At 39.5% G+C, this 20,737-nt stretch overlaps 2 protein-coding genes across 2 annotated transcripts in view; one reads left to right on the top strand and one right to left on the bottom strand.

Annotated features, from left to right (window-relative positions):
* Nucleotides 1-2,858, bottom strand: part of LOC145986414 (ATP-dependent translocase ABCB1-like) — a 129,824-nt gene extending 126,966 nt beyond the window's left edge. Inside the window, exon 1 of the mRNA XM_083120401.1 lies at nt 2,761-2,858. Within this exon, the coding sequence (XP_082976527.1) occupies nt 2,761-2,762 (2 nt within the window). The 5' untranslated portion in view covers nt 2,763-2,858. The remainder of the gene's footprint in view (nt 1-2,760) is intronic.
* LOC145986417 (centromere protein S-like) overlaps nt 1-20,737 on the top strand; it is a 710,010-nt gene that overhangs the window by 654,929 nt on the left and 34,344 nt on the right. The gene's annotated exons all lie outside the window — the stretch shown is intronic.

Raw genomic sequence — 20,737 nt, 5'->3', positions numbered from 1 at the left:
TGGGGCCCAAAGGAAGAAATACGTGTTTTTTTGTTTCAGCTAAAAAAACGGTTTTACAGGGCAAAACCCACTCAATTGTCAAGATGAGGACAAATTGAAGTGGGGATCTGACCCCTGTGTCCCCCTCCGATTTCCATGAAACTTTCCAGGTGTGTGTATAAACGGGCCCAAATGAAGAACTACGTGTTTTTGTTTTTGGTTCGGCTAAAAATCTGTTCTAGGGGACAACCTCCCCTCAAATGTCAAGATGAGGACAAATTGAAGTGGGGATCTGACCCCTGTGTTCCCCTCCGATTTCCATGAAACGTGGCATGTGTATAGAGGGGCCCAAAGGAAAAAATACGTGTTTTTTGTTTCAGCTAAAAACTGTTTTAGGGGGCAAAATCCCCTCAAATGTCAAGATGAGGACAAATTGACGTGGGGATCATCTGACCCCTGTGTCCCCCTCCGATTCCCATGAAATTTGCCAGGTAAATGTAACTTAAAAAACATACATGCAGCACTTAAATTATTAGTAATATCAATCATTATTATATCTCCCAAAAATCCATCATCAGGACAGTTGGGGGGGATGCCCCTATCGCCCCCCCCCCCCAACCCCGTGGATCCGCGGCTGTCTTATAGTGGATGGAGTATAATCAAATAGTCTTGCCTCCTACTTTCAACAGGCGAGAAAAAAACACTTGAGCCCCAGCTATGCATTTTGTATGTGACCGTTTTACGATTTTCAAGAGAACGTTCTCTCCCCCCTCCCTTCCTCACCTCTCCATTTCCCCCCTACATAATAAAACTAACTTCTCGAAATCATTCAGGTAAAGGCCGAATCACACGGAACTGGAAATGCAGTTAGTTGGCGCTGAACTGGCTACCTGCCCGGATGTGATGGCTGCCTGGCTTGCTGCTTGACTGGTTTGGAGGAATATGACATGTTCTAATTGCCACTGGCTTTCCTCGACTGGATTCTGTGGAACAGCCAATCAGAGCAAAATTTGGCCATGTGAAGTTAATCTGTGAGTTTGCAAAGGGGAGTTTTTTCTCTGTGGTTTCCGAGTGCTGGCTGTTAGTTTCTCGATTAAAAAGAAGTAAAGAGATGACGTGCAGTGCATTCGTGTTCAGTTCATTAGTATTTAGGTATTTATGCAAAGCGATGAGATGTGTACGTGACAAATATGATTAACCGAAAATGAAAATCCTTATTATTACAAGTGTATTAAATTAAATGTTTGATTTTTTAAATTTGTGAATGAATCCTGCTAATCTCATATATGAATATGCATACCCGAGTTAATTAAAAAGTTTGTTCGGCACGCATTGATTACCATATTTCTTTTGAGCCAATCTCTAGTCCGTACTTTTCTTTTTTAATTTTTAATAAAATCACAAAGCAGTAATTCTCCTACAACATTCTTCAAATTGCTCGTCCATCTTTAGAGATTGTCTGCTCTGCGCAATGTCTTATGGGAACAAAAGTCTATCGATAAGTACGGTAACAACAAATATCGTGTGAGGCGAAAACTAGCAAATGGGTAGCCAGTCCAGCGCCAACTAGGGCATTCCTACTGGAAATCCAGTTCTGTGTGATTCAGGCTTTAATTGAAGCATCTCACCTTAATTAACTGGAATACCAAGTAGGATAAATTGTCTTTTCCTTCAGCGGTATGTGACTTCCTTTTTTCTACATTAATACTAATATATTGAAGTAAAAACGCCGAACCTCCCTGATAGGGTAGTGATTAACGTTATCGCTTTGTAATCAAGTGTTCTTGGGTTCGATTCCCAGTGGAGGCATATTTCACCGAGTAATTTCACACGAAACCGTAACTCCTGTCCTGATTAGTCCATATGAGCATAATGTAGAATTATAGAAAGCTTCATTAGCCCTTATCAAGCATATTTACCATACATCTGTTTCTTAATGGTATTATGCATACAGGCAGTGGCGACGATTGGGTTCCAAAGCCAGGGGGGCAAAGACAATATATTTCTCTTTGTAGATAAGGTTTAGCGTAGTGCGGGGGCAAAAGTGGCGAAAAGTGGGGGGGGGGGCAACTGTACCCCTCGCCCCCCCCCCTAACCGCCACCACTGCATACAGGTCACATTATCTGTTAAATTTATGGGTTTATATAGAATTTCGAGACTCGCAGACAACCTTGCAGGGCCCATAAAAATCGAAACCTCCTGTAGCATTCCCGGGATAGCTCCTGTGTCAATGTTGCTATCATTATTTCTATGGTATTAAATTAATCGTAACAATTGTTATATATCGAAATGTAAAATAAAGAAGTCCTAAAGCATAAATTTTCTTAAATTCCAACTAAGGATGGTGTCGGGACGAGACGGCACTTAGAACAGCCTCGTCTCGAGTTGTAAATGCCTACCTGTGGAGGCACATTGCACAGTGGTTTGGATCCTACTTTAAACTGTAGATTCAATCCTGATTAGCCTTTTCTTACTATCTTTCTGACGTCTCGTTTCGACGCCACGAGCCCTCGAAACACGGTATTTCATCCTGAACATATGCAACAACGCAGCACACGTTCACAATTGCCACTAATAGTTACCTTAAACAAAATATATGACTTATCTACAAATAAAATAAAGCCTATGTTTGCTTGGATTGTCTGAAGAAGTCGCATATTGAAGTGAATTTGGTTTAAGCAATTATTTCATACACGAAAGTCTCGACAGAAATGTCTCGTCCTCGTCTCGAATCTCGAAACGTGCCTCGCTAGATGATACTGAACAGAACCATTACTTACATGGTGCCTGAGATGCTGACTTCGCGTGTTACTTCTGTCTCGAGTTCCTGGCGAACTAAGAATGTTGATGTTTACCGAGCAATTGACATAGGCCTTCATTTGATTGCACCAGATTGTGTTGCCCTAGACGACGATGCTGCAGGCTTAAGCTTGTAGTGACGTAACAGATCAACCTGCCAAATTATCTGATAACGAATGTCAAACGAGATTAACTGTTTCTTCTCGGAAAATTTATCTTTGAAATCGACGCAAGGCTTTGTAAACCTAGCGAAATCTCGTTACGTAACAGTCACGTGGTACTTCGTGGAATGAGGAGACAAAGTCGTGCCTGGTATTGTTGTTTTTCGGAAATGCTCCAGGGTTCAAGAACGGGTGTGAAACCATTCTGAACTACTGCGCTTTCATAGTGACAGTCGTTGTCATTCGATATGTCGCTTTATTCTTTCAAAGAAATGTTAAATGATTGCCTGTTAGCAGCGTCGTGAGCTGAGCGTGTTGAGTAGTCGAGTTATATTTCCAGGTTCGAGTCCCGACATTCGCTGGCGTTTCTTTGCTGATGCTTTTTTATCAGTTTCACCCATCTCATCTTCGCTATTAAGGGGAAGAGTGACAGTTTCGCACCAATTTTTCATTGATTTCAGTATTGTCGGAATGAGCACTCTTACTTAAAAAGAAAGAAAAAGAAAAAGTCATTTCTCTCCATGTTGCAAGTGGAAGAGATTTTTTTTAAAGTTAACTATTAAGCTAGATACTATGTTTGAAAAATATGATAGATAAGAATTTACAGAATCCCCATGTATTCCTTATGGGGAATCAACTTCAAGTTACGGCTAATCAAAGGGGAGTTCCCACTTTTCCGACGATCAATAAATTGTTCAACGTGTCCTTTTCCCGTCCATGTACTTCTCTACGCCACTGGATATTTGATATTCCAGAGAAAACAAATAAAATAATGCTCTCATAAGCGTAATGGATTTCTCCTTGCCTCCTAAGGCCATCGTGACAGTGTTGCCAAACCTGATGTGCCAAAAAGAGCTAAACTTCACCTTAAATTGAGCTAAAGTTGGCTTTCAAGGAGGAGCTAGATTTACGAAGGGGTGGGGGCGTTGCTATTACCGATACTTGAAAGTGATGACAATTTATGCTTAGTTTTCACCGTCTAGATCCGGCGGCATCACCCATCTCAATAATACACCGATGTTCGTATGAAATCGAAAATAAAGGATTCCCGGATAACAATATTATGTCATCTTCACGTCAGCCACGGCGCTATAGAAAAGTAGTTTGGGAGGTAATAGGGGGTGGGGCGACGCAGCCAATATAACAAATCACGTCGTGCAAAGTGTATGGCAAAAGTTGGTCTATGTGCGCCGGCCAAACGAATGCCAAACGAATGCACGAAAGCCGGCTCCAAAAGAGCTAAGTTGGCAGCAGTGCCGCGGAGGGAAGAGTCTCTCGGAAACTGTTCCTCGTGCCCTTAAACGAAAGTGGCAGAAAAGAGACGCAAAATTAGGGGGGAAGAAACGAAACTCAAATGCATAAATCTGTTACGAATATGCGGATTAACGATGTCCAATTAAAATGTGTATCTCGTCCCTGCAAAAAGAAGTTGAAAACGAACGTAGTACTGACTGGTAAAACACCATCATCTGATCCCGAGAGAAGGTTCTTAATTTAAAGAGAAAAAAGTAATGCTGCCGATTTTAATTTTCGAACATTAAATGTGTAGCTCAGATTTTTCTCACCTCTCCTCAAATAAAATTGGCAACCTCCACTAACATTTGAATAATACCCCCTTGAATAGCAATGTGATTTGAATTTTATTATTACTATTATTTGTAAATCTTTACACTGCAAGCCTTCTCTCGAGACCTACGTTGTGTTGAAACGTTAGAAAATTCTCACAAAAAGAACAGGGTGGTGCACAAATACGTGTAGTTGACACCAGTGGCGGTCCCTCCATGGAACAGAGGTAGGGTGACCAGACGTCCTCTTTTATCCGGACATGTCCTCCTTTTTAGATGTCTGTCCGGCGTCCGGGCGGATTTTTTAGGAATAGGTAAATGTCCTCCTTTTTTAAAAGATTATACTGTATACAGGGACGTCGTTAGGGGGACACGCGGGGACACTGGCCCCGGCAAACGTCCACGTGGCCCCGGGAAAGTGTTCTGTATTTGCTGGAAATTTTACTTTGATGACAAATATTGCAAATTAATTCTTCAGTAAATTTTTCATGCAGTTTCAAACACTTCTTCAATTTTCAGTAGCACGAACCCAAGCAAGACACTTCTTTCTTATTTCCCTCTTTCTTGCTTGTTGAACACAAACAGATGTATTGGAAGGGGATGCAGTTAATGGTTTTGTGGTCCGCCCCGGTCAGCAGGGACGGCTCCAGAAATTTTCGACCGGGTGGGCAGAAGCTGTATATTGATAGCTTAGGGTGGGCAGGTATAAATGTAAATATACGGGGTGTCATTTTAATGGCGCCCACGGACCACAGATTCGTATAGAGCACATCAAAACAAAAAACTTTTCTCAGTAACATTTTTCTCGTTGGTGTGTCGAATTCGACGCTACAGCCGTTCAAAAAAGACCATTTGCCGCCTGGATGCTGGCAACCAACACAACATTTGATCGTATCTGTGACGTCATTTCCTGCGGCGAAACAGCGCACGGCAGGGTTGCAAGGAATACACAAATTTTGTGAAAAATGACAAACTACCAACCACATTATTAGCTGTAAAACGAAGCGAGAAATGCGTCCAGAAGACCGAACATCATAGCCTACCAGCCAGAAGATCAGCAGTTATCTCCGGCGAAGGGGGAAGTGAACCAACGATATGAGAATGGTAAAAATACGTATTCAAAATGAAGTGTCAATATCGGATTTTGTCTGAGCCTACATGTCAAATATCAAAAATAATAAATTTTATTGGACTTACAGCTTACATGTGGCTGTTTACGCCCAGTTACATGTTAAATATTTGCAAATCTCGTTGCAAAGTTGATATCTACAGGTTTGTGTCCAGATGCCATGTCGTGCAACTGTGGCCATTTGCGAGAATCACCAGTACTTCGAGTTGACGTGACGCGCATGCGCGTGTAAAGCATAAATTCCAAGATGGCGGAGTTGACGGTTCAGCAGAAGGTGTTCTGCGTTCTTTCACTCGCAGAAAACAAAAATCTGTGAAGCTTGTTCAACGTGCTTTCCGGCGTGAATTCAATCTTCAACGTCACGACAATGTTCCTTCCTATTTGAGTATTGCTCAGTGGGATAAACAACTAAGAGAAACCGGAAGTGTTGTGTTGGTGCGCGGGGAGTACGCGAAGCGTAAGGTATCAGAGGAAAACATTGAAGTAATTTGCACTGCATTCACAAGAAATCCAAGAAAATCAATAAGACATGCAAGTTTAGAGCTCAACATTCCTCGGTCTACTATCCATGACGTTGTGCACAAAAGGTTACGTCTACGGGCATAAAAGATCCAGTTACATCAAGGAATTTATCCTGATGATAAACCTAAAAGACAGACGTTTTCGGGCACAATGTTAACCGAAATTGACAACAACAATGCTTTTCTGGACAAGGTGTGTTTTTCTGATGAAGCTGCATTCCACACGTGGGGCAAAGTTAACAAGCAAAATTGCCATATTTGGAGAAGTGACAATTACGAGAGACTCGCCAAAAGTTAATGTGTGGTGTGTGTTAATGAAATAGAAGATAATAGGCCCGTTATTCTTTGCTGAGGCAACAGTGAGAGGAACGAATTATTTAGACATGCTTCAGCATTACGCTGTGCCTCAAATGCCTCCAGAAACCATTTTCCAACAAGACGGAGCCCGGCACATTTTGCTATCATTGTACGAGAATTTCTCGATGAGCATTTTCCTAGAAGATGGATAGGAAGAGGTTCTAAACCACTTACTTGGCCTGCGCTCTCGCCGGATCTTTCCCCCCTAGACTTTTTCTTTTGGGGGTTTATCAAGGACCAAGTCTGCAGTATGCCCGTCGAGAACTTGGAAGAACCGCGTAACAGAATTCGTCAGGCGATTAACAATGTGACCCCTCAAATGTTAGTGAATACCTGGACGGAATTGGAATATCGGTTCAACATCTGCGGTGCCAAAGGGGGGGCCCATATCGAGGTTGTGTGAAGTACTGGTGCTGGGACAAAAAATGCATGAGTTTTTCTACCAAAATGTAAATTTTGGTAATATAATTGGGTTTCTCTTCAAAATTATGCTCTTTTGTAATGTTAAAGGTCTAAGCCGGACACCCTGTATAGCTAATATAATCATGAGTTATGGAGAAGCAAATTACTTATCAACAATTTTCTGTTTCTATTTGGTGTGCTGTGGTTAAAAATGTGCATACGATGCCAGGGGTCCTGGGTTCGAATCCCGGACTGGGCGTGTGTGTTCTTTACGATGGTCCTCTCATCAATTTCACATCACTCATTTTCATCTTCATCTTCACGATTAGCCAAAAAGTGTCAGAAAAGCGAAGTAAAATAAACCAAATCAATCATTTATATATTTCTATATTACGCCGCTTTTCTACCTCTTGGGTTAAATGCGACGATGACGATGAATGATGAGCCGAAGGAATGGCGCTGGGACAGACATGATAGAACCATACTTGTCCAAGGTCCGAACCTTGGACCCAGTGGCGTGGCGTGGATTTTTAAAAGTGTTACCGGTTATCAGTAGGACATTTAAGGGAGACTTGGGCGCCTCCCCACCTCATGCCCCCCCCCCAATGTCTTCCAAGTAGTTCATATAATATTAATCTGGTACGTATGCAATTCAATACTAGATTTTGGTAAAGTTATTAATCAGGAAAAAAAAATGTTGACATAAGGACTAAAGTGAAATCGCAAACATTGGTTGTCGACACAATAATACGTAATTTGATACTTACAGAAACATCGAAGGCTACTTATAGAGCAGATCAATCCGACTTTGAAAATAGTTATATGATGCTGGGATCCCGGGTTCGAAACCTAGCTTGGGCATGGGCGTTTGTGATGTCTATTCATCAATTTAATCATATCATCACTCATCCCCATCTTCGCAAATTAGCCAAAAGTGGCACAAGCGAAGCAAAATCAATCAAATCAAATCAAAAAACTTCTATGATGCTGTCATAAAGAGAAGTTTTTAATTTGAATTTGAATTTTTGGGTGCGTCATGGTCATGGTCCATGTTATCCACATCTGAATTCGACACGTTTTTTTTTTCACCCGAAAATAGAGTACATGGCCAACAAAAGAGTTTCGACAACTGCACACATCCACATAACCACGGATAGTCGTTATACCATGAAACATTGAAATGTCGGTCATATCCAGCAGACGACTTGGTTTTTAAATCGTTCAAAATAGGCTTTGGCCTTCCTTTCGCCACAATTTCGATTTTTTCTGCAAAATAACGAACCGAAAGATTGCTTCAAAATATCTTCTATCGCACGATTACACACACTGTCCAGATAGGATGAACCCGCCACCTCGGAACTCGGAGCAAGCTTCATTAATTAATTGACAATGCCCGAAAACAACATAAAGACGAAAGACACCAGTCACAAAACTTCCACTGCACAGTCCCTCCCACAAACCGTTGTTTACTTTTGTAACACGTGAAGCATCCTCCTTGCCCCCTCCCCTCTCAGCATCGGCCCTTCCCCAGTATTTCCTTCGGAACCTGCAAGAAGTCCAGTTGTACTACTGTTGCCATCTTAGTTCTTTTGAAACCAGATTTGCCCCAATCCCGAAACTTTTCGTTTCAAATAAGACGTATGTAAAGTAGATGTAGTCTTCATCTGTTTCCTAACTACTCCCACTCCCATGTTTCGCTAAATCCACTGAAATCTTATTTCTGACACCACTACTATTTCGTATATTTTACGTCCTTTGCTACCTTTAAGGCTTTCGCTTTATAGGATAACCGTGACGATGAGGATGCATGGTGAATTATTGAAATAAAATTATTATTTCTTTGTGTATGTAATTATTAATTTTTATAATTATGTTAGTAAAATAATAACAACGAACATTGAAATAACCATTTCTTGCTGAGGATTCGAACTTACGACACCTGACACTTCAGAGCGTGCTAAGATAACAATCGGGAAATTATGCTTGTAAGTATTGTTTTCACCCAAAAACAGTTCTACCACCTCAAAAACATTGCTTCAATCCGAAATTTTTGCATTCCTGCGACAACGTATGTCAATCTCAATCAGTATTATCAACAATTATCACAAATTCCTGTAACCGAAATAATATTATATGTGTGAAATATAGAATTTTAGGTTGACATTTTTAGAAGGACAGCAGACCCCTTGACCATACCCATCCCTCTCCTCTCCTTCTCGCCCATGATGTCGAAGAAGGACAAAGAGGACTTTCATAATAGCTGATATTTAGTGTAAATACAAAATATCACTTGGTAGTTTGCTTTTGCCCCAGTGTGATTTGATTTTTTTAAATTTTGATTTGGCGATTTAAGTCCACTTCATGAACAGTAATGCTAATCGGGACAGTTTAAAGTTGGATCCGAACCTCCACCGGGTATCGAACCCGGAATCCCTTGATTATAAGGCGGCGACGCTACCACTGCGCCATCGTTCCCCAGTGTGACTAGACACCTTCAGAGTAAGATAGACCCAATTAGGCGACTTAGCTCTTTTCTGTCAATTACATATGGCAACACTGGTATGTTTCCGGTAAGTATCACCGGCAACTGCGGCGGCTAAACAGTCATGCCAATAACCCGTCTCCTCCTCCCGCCGTAACAGTCTTTGCCGCGACAGAAAGTCTTCCTTGGGTGGGCTCAGGGCCCTTTCCTCATGTTGCCTGAGGAGGGTACCGGATCAGTCCTCCTCTTCGCTTTTGCCGGTGTCAGAAAAAATGTCAGTCTGCAATGTTTACTTTACGACAATATTACCAGTTTATGTACGTAATAATATTTTAAGACGGGTTCTTCAATTTATTATATTTTGGTGTTACCTGCGGTAACAGCGGCTACATGCCTCTGCTTGGACCTCTGGTTTCGTAGCGTTATACTCGGTGGAATTCTTAGGAAGAAAAACTGTAAAAGTAGGGTGAAAAGAAGCAAAATTGTACGATGCATAAAAAGTCATGTTTAGGTCTTCTAAAACCTTACAATTATCGAGTTTGTGTTTTAAGTCCACTGTATGCACAGTAAGGCTAATCGGGGATCCCAACCACTATGTGCCTCCATGGCATTAGGCAGGAAAAGATTTCGGGGGGGGTTCACTCATAATTGTTCCCATGCACATCGCAAGAAATTTGAATAATAGAAATAATAACAATAATAATTATTAATTAATAATAATTAAAATTTCATTATAAATAACTAATTGATACAAACGTATTATTATTATTATTATTATTATTATTATTACTGTCCTTATATCCTTGAGGAGACTTTTCTACTCTATCCATCAGAAGTGTGAATATGCAGCACAAATGTTTTTATTATTATTTTTACGTTTCATGCAGTGTGTACTGAGATGCACAGTTATTATATTTTGTTATTAAGTTTTAGGTACCTCAAGAAAAAGCTTTAGAAGTAAGAGAAATTTTAGTCATAAAGTTTATGTTGTTTGACCATTCACATAAAACTTAATTTTTGTATTTTTGAAAACTGTGGAACCAGTTATTCTTTGGATTAAATGGTAAAACGTAACATGGTGCCTGCATTGTAACCTCAATTTTTCGATCTAACGTCATTTTTCTTTGGTTATTCTGTTCGAATACTAACTGGACATTATTTTCGTTATTAACAATAAAACTAACAAACGTTCTGCTATTTTGTAACTTGCAATAAACGATGTCAATTCGGGGCGAGGGGGTTCTATGGACCAGTTCAATCCCACTTTCCGACGCTCATATTGCTCCTATATTTACCAAACAACATTATATACAACCACTACACACTATACAAGTATGTCCTTTATAGGACCGCATATATGTTAAATGTATGTACTATATCGACCGCTGGGTGAAGAGTAGTGAATATAATTCGCTACGAAGATGGATATCCTAGGTTTGAACTCTTATAAAGGGGTTTTTAAACCCTTATCGAACAGGGAATTTAAAAGTTGGAACGGGAATTTTGGGACAATCACAAGGGAACTTTCAGTCTGATATAGGAACAGCACTGGAAAGAGGACAACAGAAGTGAAAATGAAGGGGTCGCGGGTGGGCTGCGATTCTGATAATTAAACCCGTTCCGCTCAAATTGAAGAATTCAAAATGTTTGAAAATTCTAGCTCGATCATTTCAGAATTGTCTCGCTGTTGTATTTTTGTGAAAGTGCAAATAATTTTTTGAAAATATGTCAAATTTTGGTTTCTAAACTTCCATTAATCCAATATGCCAGAAGTTTCGGGGGGGGGTTGAACCCTAAAAACCTCCCCTCTAAATACGGCCATGTGTGCCTCCACCGGGTATCGATCCCGGGACCCCTTGATTACAAGGCGGCGACGCTACCACTGCGTCATCGAGGAGGCCGAGGAAAACTTACAATTAGTCAGTAAAATTAATATTGAGGGACAAGGCCTGCGAAGAGTTCTTACATTCGGTTACGCGTGGTCATCACATCGAGTCCCATTGTTTCGAGAGCAGAATTTGCTTCCATATCGCTTTCAAGTACTTCCCAAATTGTCCTCACGATGTTGGAACAGCACAGAAATTTTGGAACTAATACAAGCAGGCACATATCCAGGGAAGGGGCTCGGGGGCTGCAGTCCTTTCCCGAAATCCTACAAATATCTGATTTTAATTATGTGTAGTAGTAATTAAATTTACTGCATTAACAGGATTAAACATCTTGTATATGGTTAGTTGCAATATACCAAGAAATTCATCTTCAGCGCATTTACTCCTCCCTCCAACCTTTTCGCCTTTAGATGGCGGCTGCCGATAAGGGATAAGCCACTTCCCAAATCAAATTCTGGCTACCGGCCTGACAACCAGGGATCGAACCTTGAACCTTTCGATTGATTGATTAATTGAACTGGTGTTTTAAGTCCACTTTATGCACAATAAGGCTAATCGGGACTGGACCTACAGTTTAACGTGAGATCCGAACTAATGTGCTTCCATCGGGAATCGAACCCGGGACCCCTTGTTGAACCTGCCGAACCAAAGACGAGAGCGTAATCATTTGAGCGTGAGGGAACTTTGTTTTATCCAGTGCCATCATGTATTCAGTTTTCCACACACAAATAAGATTAATTTTAAGAAATTAGACGTGTGCATAAAATTTCTTATCGTCATCATTTCCCAAGTGAACAATCAGATGCCTTAGAAGACTCGGGACCGCCCTATAGAATTGTGGTCGCCTTGAACCAAGAGATACCGGATTCGATTCCGGTATGAACTGTATACATGAGATACCTAGCTTGAACTCATTACGCACACATTTCATATACTTGTAAACCTGGTTCCAGCACTTTATATCTAAAACCACGGAAAAGGGTTTTATCTACTTCTCAATTTTCTTCGAGCAAATGTAAAGACTAAATAACATTGTTCTTGGTGTATCAGCCATTAAGTTAATGAGTTCATTCTGCATTTAGTTTCCCGAGTAATAGCTGTGGATTTCGCGAGACTGTTGGGGGCTACAAATGAAAATGATGTTCCTTTCCAATTTATTGATTGATTGAGTTGGTGTTTTAAGTCCACTTTATACACAATAAGGCTAATCGGGACTGGTTCTACAGTGTAAAGTGGAATCCGAACCACTATGAGCATCCACCGGGTATCGAACCCGGAACCCCTTGATTACCAGGCGACGATGCTATCATACACCACCGAGGAGGCTCTTGCTCCTTTCCTTTCCAAGGTAAAAAAAAAAAGGTAAAGTGTTCCCCTGTGCATAGCACCATATATATATATATATATATATATATATATATATATATATTGTATACAGCATAGGCCTATATGGTGAATAAATAGTTTGTTAATTTATAATAGTTTGATAGAAAATATCTTACGTTTGCCCCCCCCCCCAAACTGATCAACCTAGCTACGTCCCTGACGGTATATAGCATCGACCATAGCAAATGTGCTGCATAGAGATCACATAACGATCATCATTTGAAGCATATCACTTGGTGCTCGTTAAGTATTCGGGGAATGATCGCCTAGCATCTGCGAGCTGAATACGACGGATTGATTGATGATTTAGTTTATTTTACTTCGCGTTTTGTGCCTCTTGGCTAATTTGCGAAGATGGGGATGAGTGATGAAATGATAAAATTGATGAATGGACAAACAAAAAAGCCCGAGCGGGATTCGAACCCGGGACCCTTGGCGTCACAGCGCGATGTGCTAACCACTCGGCCACAGGGTCCGGCATATTCAGCACGGAATTAACGACCGAAGCGCTAGTATCATTAGTATTAGTCTAACTCGTTGGTACACCCTCTGAGAGCGTCCCAGACTGCTGGAACACGCATGTATTCTGTGAAGTTCCTTTTCGGTTGATTCATTGATTGATTGGTTTATCACTTCGTCTTTCTCCCACTTTTGGCTAATCGCAAAGATGAGAATGAGCGATAATATGATGAAATTGATGAAGGGACACTCACAAACGAATCTAGGACAATTGCGATGATTTTGACGGTGAAGGTTATTTTACAAATTAATGGTAGGACAATTGCGACGATCAGAACCTAACCTAATCTAACCAAAGCTGCCACAGAACTAATAATGCTGTAGAAGGTTGGAACAACAAAATAAATAGGTGGCTTGGAATACCGCATTCAAAAATGCAAAGCAGAAGATACCAAGATCAATGCGGATGGCACTCAATATAGAAGGTCAGAAAAGGAAGAAGCCCATGTTCAAAAACTTGATTGAACCAAATTCCCAACCGAAAACATCAATATTTCACATAATTCTCTTTTAAGAGGTATTGTACGAGGTGTTAAGTCACCCTTCAATTTGATAGAAGATTTAAAATGTCATCGTAATTGTCCACCCGCCCTTTCACTTCTAACTGTGTTCATCGCAATTGCGATGAAGCCAAAATCACGGACATTTGACAGCATCTATGCCCAGACCGGGATTCGAACCAGGAACCCGTGGTCGTAGCACGATGTGATAAACATTCCGCCAAGGAGGTGTCGGCCAGTTCCTTTTCGAGTCATACAGTACACTTCGCAACATCTTATTTGACCGCCCCGAAAGAATTCTAAGTCCCGAATTCTTAAACTTAGCAACATTGTACTTCGGCTCCAAGTGAGAGTAGCCAACTTTGAGTTGGTCCTTCCACTAGACGAAAAACGCTACGGTGAGAGGTTTTCAATTTCGCACTTTCCATGAACTTAGAAACTATAAACCGCTATTATAATACACAATCAAACAGAAATAGTAAATTGGAAAAAAGAACCTTGAGGAATTTTTACTATTCTGCTTGTTCGACTTGAAATTAAAGGGGTTTGAAACACTGAATACAGTTTATCTCCACCTGAAGGATATCGCCATCACGTTTGCGCAGATAGAAGCAAATCTGTGAGAAGTTAATGCGACATTTTATTTACAATAGCTTGCATAATATCGAACAGTTCTCAAAAAATAATATTTTTCACGACTTGTCGAGAAAATGTGCTTGGAACACAGGAAGGTGGGAGTCTTCATAAACGTCAACATGTTTTTAAGGGTATTACGTCATGAAGTTAACGTAGAGCAGTTGGTTACACCCTGTTTTCCTTATTTTTCGTCAAGCGTGAAAGGTCGCGGGTTCAAATCCCACCCTCTCCTTATATATATATATATATTTTGCTGAATAGAGACCGTTGATATTAGAATATTTAAAAAATGAATCCGATGCACACGTGAGGGACGTCCCTTCTGCACATATTTCCCCTTAGAAGTTGCAGATTTCCAGTATTTAAATTTAAAACTTTTCTTTTTAGTATTTGTTCATATGTTGTGTTAACACACACATCATGATTAATTCACAAATCACATATATGTATTCAAGATGCAAAATGTAATGTTATTTAAATTATGTATTGTTTGTTCTTCACTGACACCTAAAATGTTGATTATTTGATTTCGATATATTAAAAAAAGATATACAGTTATGTTAAGTTGTGATGTAGTGCAGTACTGTAACGAAGGAGAGCGTTTAATGAGTTCAAATTTCTAAGATTGGTAATTTTATGTCCGTTCCTTCGTAATGACTGTTGTCAATCCCCTCACCACCATCTTACCATGCGTCTAAAAATAATAGTAAATCGCCAATTAACATAAGTGAATGGTTATTGCGACGGAGGCCGATTCGATAAGAAACTACTAATAAGTATTTATATAGTGAGTGACAAACAAAAAATTCAAAACCTCATAATGATCGTTAATTCGTCACTGCCTTTGTATCTAAAATGTTTGTCTTCTTTGAACAGAAAGTACGAGTATCAGATATAACAAACTTTCCCCACTAACTTTGCAATATTCGATACCACCATTAGAGACTTAGCTCTACGTAACTTGATTCTGCGCATTCCACTTGGCATGTGACTTCCTCCTATCATCGAAACAACTTTCTCTTACTATTTCCTTTCACCTCGTGAAATACAGAGACCAATGTTATCTTCTTAGCATGGTAGATAAACTTTACAGCCAGCGATAAACTCCTGCCTAGGTGGAGAATCGAACCTACGACCTCCCTCGTGAGAATCAAGCACGCCACCTTTCCTCCAGATAGGTCATGTTATGATTAGCTACCAGTGTGAAGAAACTAATTCACACATAATGTCATGTCTATAATTTCCTCATGACAATTTTCATGAGGAAAGGAATTCAGAAAAAATGGAGAAACGATGAAAGGGAAAGATGATGAACATGTCTATTGGTGTTTTATCATATTTTGTAAATTGTGTATAATTTCCGTGTTTTTAACAAGCAATTGTTTAGTTACGAAGTCTTTTGTTATTTGTTTAAGGTAGGAACAGGAGAGCGAAAATGAGTCATTTGAACCAGAACCCGGTTGCCAAGAAACTTCAGCTTTTTTCCAAAGACTGTATGAAAAGAGAGAGGAAAGGGATATTCAACGTACGAAATATAAAATATGTGTGAAAATAAAACAATGGAAACCTTGAAAGATAATACTAACGAACTTCAAACTATGAAAACATATTTTCGTGGTGGAAAGCTCCAAGTCATTTTCGAAATATGAACTTGATTTTTTTCTGTATTATAAAGTGGAGATATTGGACGATACGATCTCTCAGCAAGAAAAATTTAAGTAAGCCGACTCCTTCCCTCCAACTTTTTCAATGGTCATAATTAGTAATTAGAGTCCGGAAGTTGAGGAAAAATCAACTTTTTTTCTGACTCTTTAAAACAATGCCAAAGCTGATATGTCCGTTTCCCTTCAGTTAGAGCCTGAAAACACTTTCTATTTTACAGTTATTTTGCATTTTTCAGCCTTTTTTGGCTTTTAGTTTATTTGTCGGTATTCTTAAAAGTTTTTGTTGCATTTTTACTTATTTTTGAGGTTTATTTTTCTCCTCCCCTGTTGTTTCGTGCATTTTCATTTTAAATGCAATTACTAGTAAAACTTACATATTTAGATTTCTTGACATGGTCCTTTTAGCAAATTCACTATGAATCGAAAATACGGTCAATGGAAAAGTATAATATCATTCTTAGAGTGCCACACACGTAAATTTGCCGTTGCGTAGAAACGAATTTTCGTTTCGTCTCCCTCTCTCTTAGCATCACGTGTTCTACCCTGCTCGAAAACCTTCGCTATTGTTGCCATATTGTCATTCCATTCCTGGACACACTCGCGCAAACTTCATTGAAAACAATTGAACAGCGCTCCAGCTCGCGGTTCCCACCGGTCAGCAGGGACGGCAATGTGGCAATATAGCACGGCGTAGTCGTTGCTTCTTTTATGCAGTGCATGTTCATTGGCTAGCTAGTAACTAGTGTTGCCAACTGTAATAATGAAGCACTATTTCTGTCACGGAAGGGGAAAGCAGGTAAAGTGGCGGTGAGTTTTGTTGGATTGGAAGCACCATATTTTTATTTTATACTAAGTATTTGACCGGTTTGACGTTGTGTGCGTGTATTGCGTGTGTGTATGTAAAAGTGTGTGTTTGCTAATGAACGTTAAATTCCATAATGCCTCCAGTTCTGTCGAAGTTGAAATCAAAAACCTTGCATAGCCAAGCTCGGGAAATTCTAAACAATTCAACTCTGGCTCCGGCAGGTGTTCTTGTAGAAATTGCATAGAGGAGGCTGTCATTTTTGCTGCTTAATGCGATACATATTGTTTTCTGTGTTAAAATTGCCATGCTTTGATGGGTGACCAAGTTCATAGCAGGGCCGGCGGAAGGGGAGGGCGAACCGAGCGGCAAAATTTGAAGAGAAGAAAAAAATAAGCCTATTGAAAACTGTGATCGAGCGAGATATTCTTTTGCGCTGAATAGTATTGAAATAGCATAAGAAGTCTCATTATTTATTTTATATTTGATGTTTTAGTTAGGAATATATTGATTTTCAATTTTCCGTTGCTGCGTAATGACCGGGGGGGGGGGGGGGGTCGAAATAGAGCGGCATCTACTGCCACCTCCCAGGGAGGCAAATTGACTAGCGCCGGCCCTGGTTCATAACAAAAGAAAAAGCCGCGCAGCTTATCATCTAGTGGCAGTATATGTACTTGTTATTGTTGTCGAAGCCGGCATCCTTTGTAAATGTACAACAAAGGCAACCGACTGTCACAGATCTCAGAGAGGAAATAATAATACTGTTTGAGGAGGAGTGTTATGGTGCAATTGTAGCGGTTTAACACGTTGGCATGTTATTATCTGCCGTTGCAGTTCCATACCAGTGTATACGGGTTTTGGGAGTGAAAAGTTAGAACGCCACCAGTGCATTAATGCAATGAAAAATAATATATACGTATATATTTTTTTTATTTTGTTTGAAATCACTCAAATAAGGAATCGTATGAAGAAGTCTTCTTTGCAGAATTTTTGGTAATTGTACTTATGTGTTAGTTCATATTTTGCGAATTTTTAGTCCATATGTATGTAGCTACATACAAAGCCACTTGTTAGTACATATTAATCCTAGTCCTGGTATAATGCATGACGTTTAAAACTCAACGTTAGATAGACCTGAATTCTCTAATTTTATTGTTGTACGTAACAGCTGTGCATCGGCGCACCGCAGCGATTTTTCTATCTGCTCCATTAGCAACACTGCTTCTTTAGTTCTGTCGCGCATTGCACGGCAGAATTATCTGCGCTGGACTCTAACTGAAATGTTTGGCAATGGATTAAAATACTTTGTGTGAAGACTACTTTGAGGTTCTTTTTTCTGGACACTATTATCGCTTTAATCTGTGGTTTTAAAGTAGAATTAGTCACAATATTAAATGAAATTATACAGTGGCGCAGGAACTGGGGGGTACAGGGGTACATTGTACCCCTTCAAATTTCTGAAGGGGGTACTGTACCCCCTAAATCCATAAATCGAGTTGTACCCCCTGTACCCCCCTTTGGCAATTTGACAGCAGGCGCAAGGTGCTACTGTTAAAGGAACCTATTTTAAATTCGCCCAATAAAAAAGTGAATATTTTTTATAACTTATAAGCATTATCTTCCTTACCACAGAAATTCAAACCATTGTAAACTTATTCTACTACATTGCTCTTGATACTAGTTAGTTCATTGACCTATGTTCTTGAAAACATCTTTAAGGAGATGATAATTGTTTAAAATGTGTGTGGAGCGATGGAATCAGATTTGCTCTCAGAAAATCACGTTGCAGAGGAATGCTCCTTTACGTAAGGGGGGTACACTTTTCTAAAGAGGTGGTCGCATCGATTCGAAGTTAAGATACAAATCTTCATCTGAAGAGTGTATGACTGACCCTATTTTCTTTTGAATATTTAAAATGGAATTTTCCGAAACAATGTACTTACTACTACTGTACCTCACCCATATTTTTCATAACTTTGCAAGAGGGTGTTCGGAAAACTATACTTAAACCTATGTACTGTATTAAGAGATTTTTTATAAATTAGAGTCCCTAGGCTATCTGAGCATGAAATGGATCAAGAATGTGTTTTAATAACTTCAGAGTGGAAACCGAAAGAAAAATAAACACAAACAAGAACGAGAAGGACCTCACCACACATGAGACTAGATGAGGCTGTGACAATTCTAGACTCATCGCATCGGGATATCATTCCTAGGTAAAATGAATTTTTTCCTAGACATTTAAACAGGGTGCAATCTGCGATTTTATCAGAGGGGAGGACTTATTTTTACCTATGTATTAGTTATACTAATAATATAACTAGACATTAATTACTTAAAATCTGATTTTGGTATCCAATGCAACACAAACACAACGCCATTTTAAGTTAAACCCTAAAGTCAAACTGTAAGAAAATTTCATTAATCAGATGAATGCACGAGATAAATGAGACACTGCAGGTTGTATTGGTAGATTTTGGATTGGATTCACAAAGTCATTGAGTGAGATGGGAATGTTTGATTGATATATTTGGTTCATTTTACTTCGCATTTCTGCCACATTTAGCTAATCGCGAAGATGAGGATGAGTGATGATATGATGGAATTGATGGACGCTCACAAATAACATCCATGCCCAGGCTGCGATTCAAACCCGAGACCCCTGGCGTCATAGCGCGCTATGCTAACCCTTCCGCCACGGAGGCCGGTGAGGCGGGAATGTGTTTTGGATTTTCTCTGTAGATTCAAAAATCTTTAACTGTGACGTGCATGCTTTTGTTTACATTAAAGTTTACCTTTTCACATGCACTAGCAATTGACATGTCACCCTAAAACACACGCATGTATCTGCATTTAATACCACTCCATATGAAAAGAAAACTCTTCACATTGTCCACCAAAGATTGATTGATTGATTGAGCGTATGGCTTTCCTTGCTTTCTCAAAGATCTGAAGGATTTAGGTTTTGTATATGTAATGATAGTACTTTCAGTGCTTGAAGAGTGTCATTAGGTACAACTAAATATATAACAAATAAATGCTTTGGCAAATGTTTCACAAATATTTCAAAGTTAGACTTCTTACGAGTTGATCGGAAACAATCTCAACTCAGTTTTTTTTTATTTTTTACTAGATGTCTGAGAAAATACGAAATACATGGCTTCTAAAGGGCATTGGATGTGGTACACATATTGTTTAAAGATATTTTTATGCGTAGCTATGGGACTTTAATATGAGAATGAACTGAACTGAAGTGGAACTCTATAAGTATGATATATTCAATAATGTGGTTTCTATATCCAGTGGGTGGGAGATGATTATTCCTGGTTGGGGTGGCTCAAGATCTTCCTCACTCCTTTAATCTCAACATGCATTAAAATTAATAGATGTATCTTTGTTCGCAATTTTCACATTTCAAACTCCTGATTTTCCGTTCCGTTAAATCCAAATAAGCCCAGAACGAGGTCCAGAGTTTATATGTTTCAGAATTGTTATCAGGTTTTAAAATCTATTTTAAAAAAACAACATAAATTCTAAGAAAAACAAAGAAATAATATATTTATGCAAATTTTGCATTAAATAAGAGGACATTCGTGCGTGTTGTTCTAAAAAGAATGTTTCCCATGGCTTCATATTATACCTAGGTATCAAGGATGTATTTGGGGGGTGGGGGTCCAAGGGATCTTACTTGAAAGACTTACGAAGTAGTAAAAGTAAATAATCAAAATGTAATTGTTTAGCATTAGATATATAATCGATGATTATTTCCGCTGAACTTATTGAAAGGCAAGGAATTTGGCTCATACGGCTTTGAATGGTTCCAAATATTTATGCACAGTACTAATGATAATATCCAGTGCTCGAAAAATTTTCTTCAAAGCTAGGCGCCAGCTCTGAATATCAGGCGCCAGGAAACCACCTACTAGCAGTTGTGCATACTACATT

The sequence above is a fragment of the Lepisma saccharinum genome, chromosome 4, assembly GCF_977018435.1.
Source record: "Lepisma saccharinum chromosome 4, izLepSacc3.1, whole genome shotgun sequence".
In the NCBI taxonomy this organism is placed as follows: Eukaryota; Metazoa; Arthropoda; class Insecta; order Zygentoma; family Lepismatidae; genus Lepisma; species Lepisma saccharinum.
The sequence above is the reverse complement of the archived record's forward strand: the minus strand, read 5'-3'. Positions and strand labels throughout refer to the sequence as shown.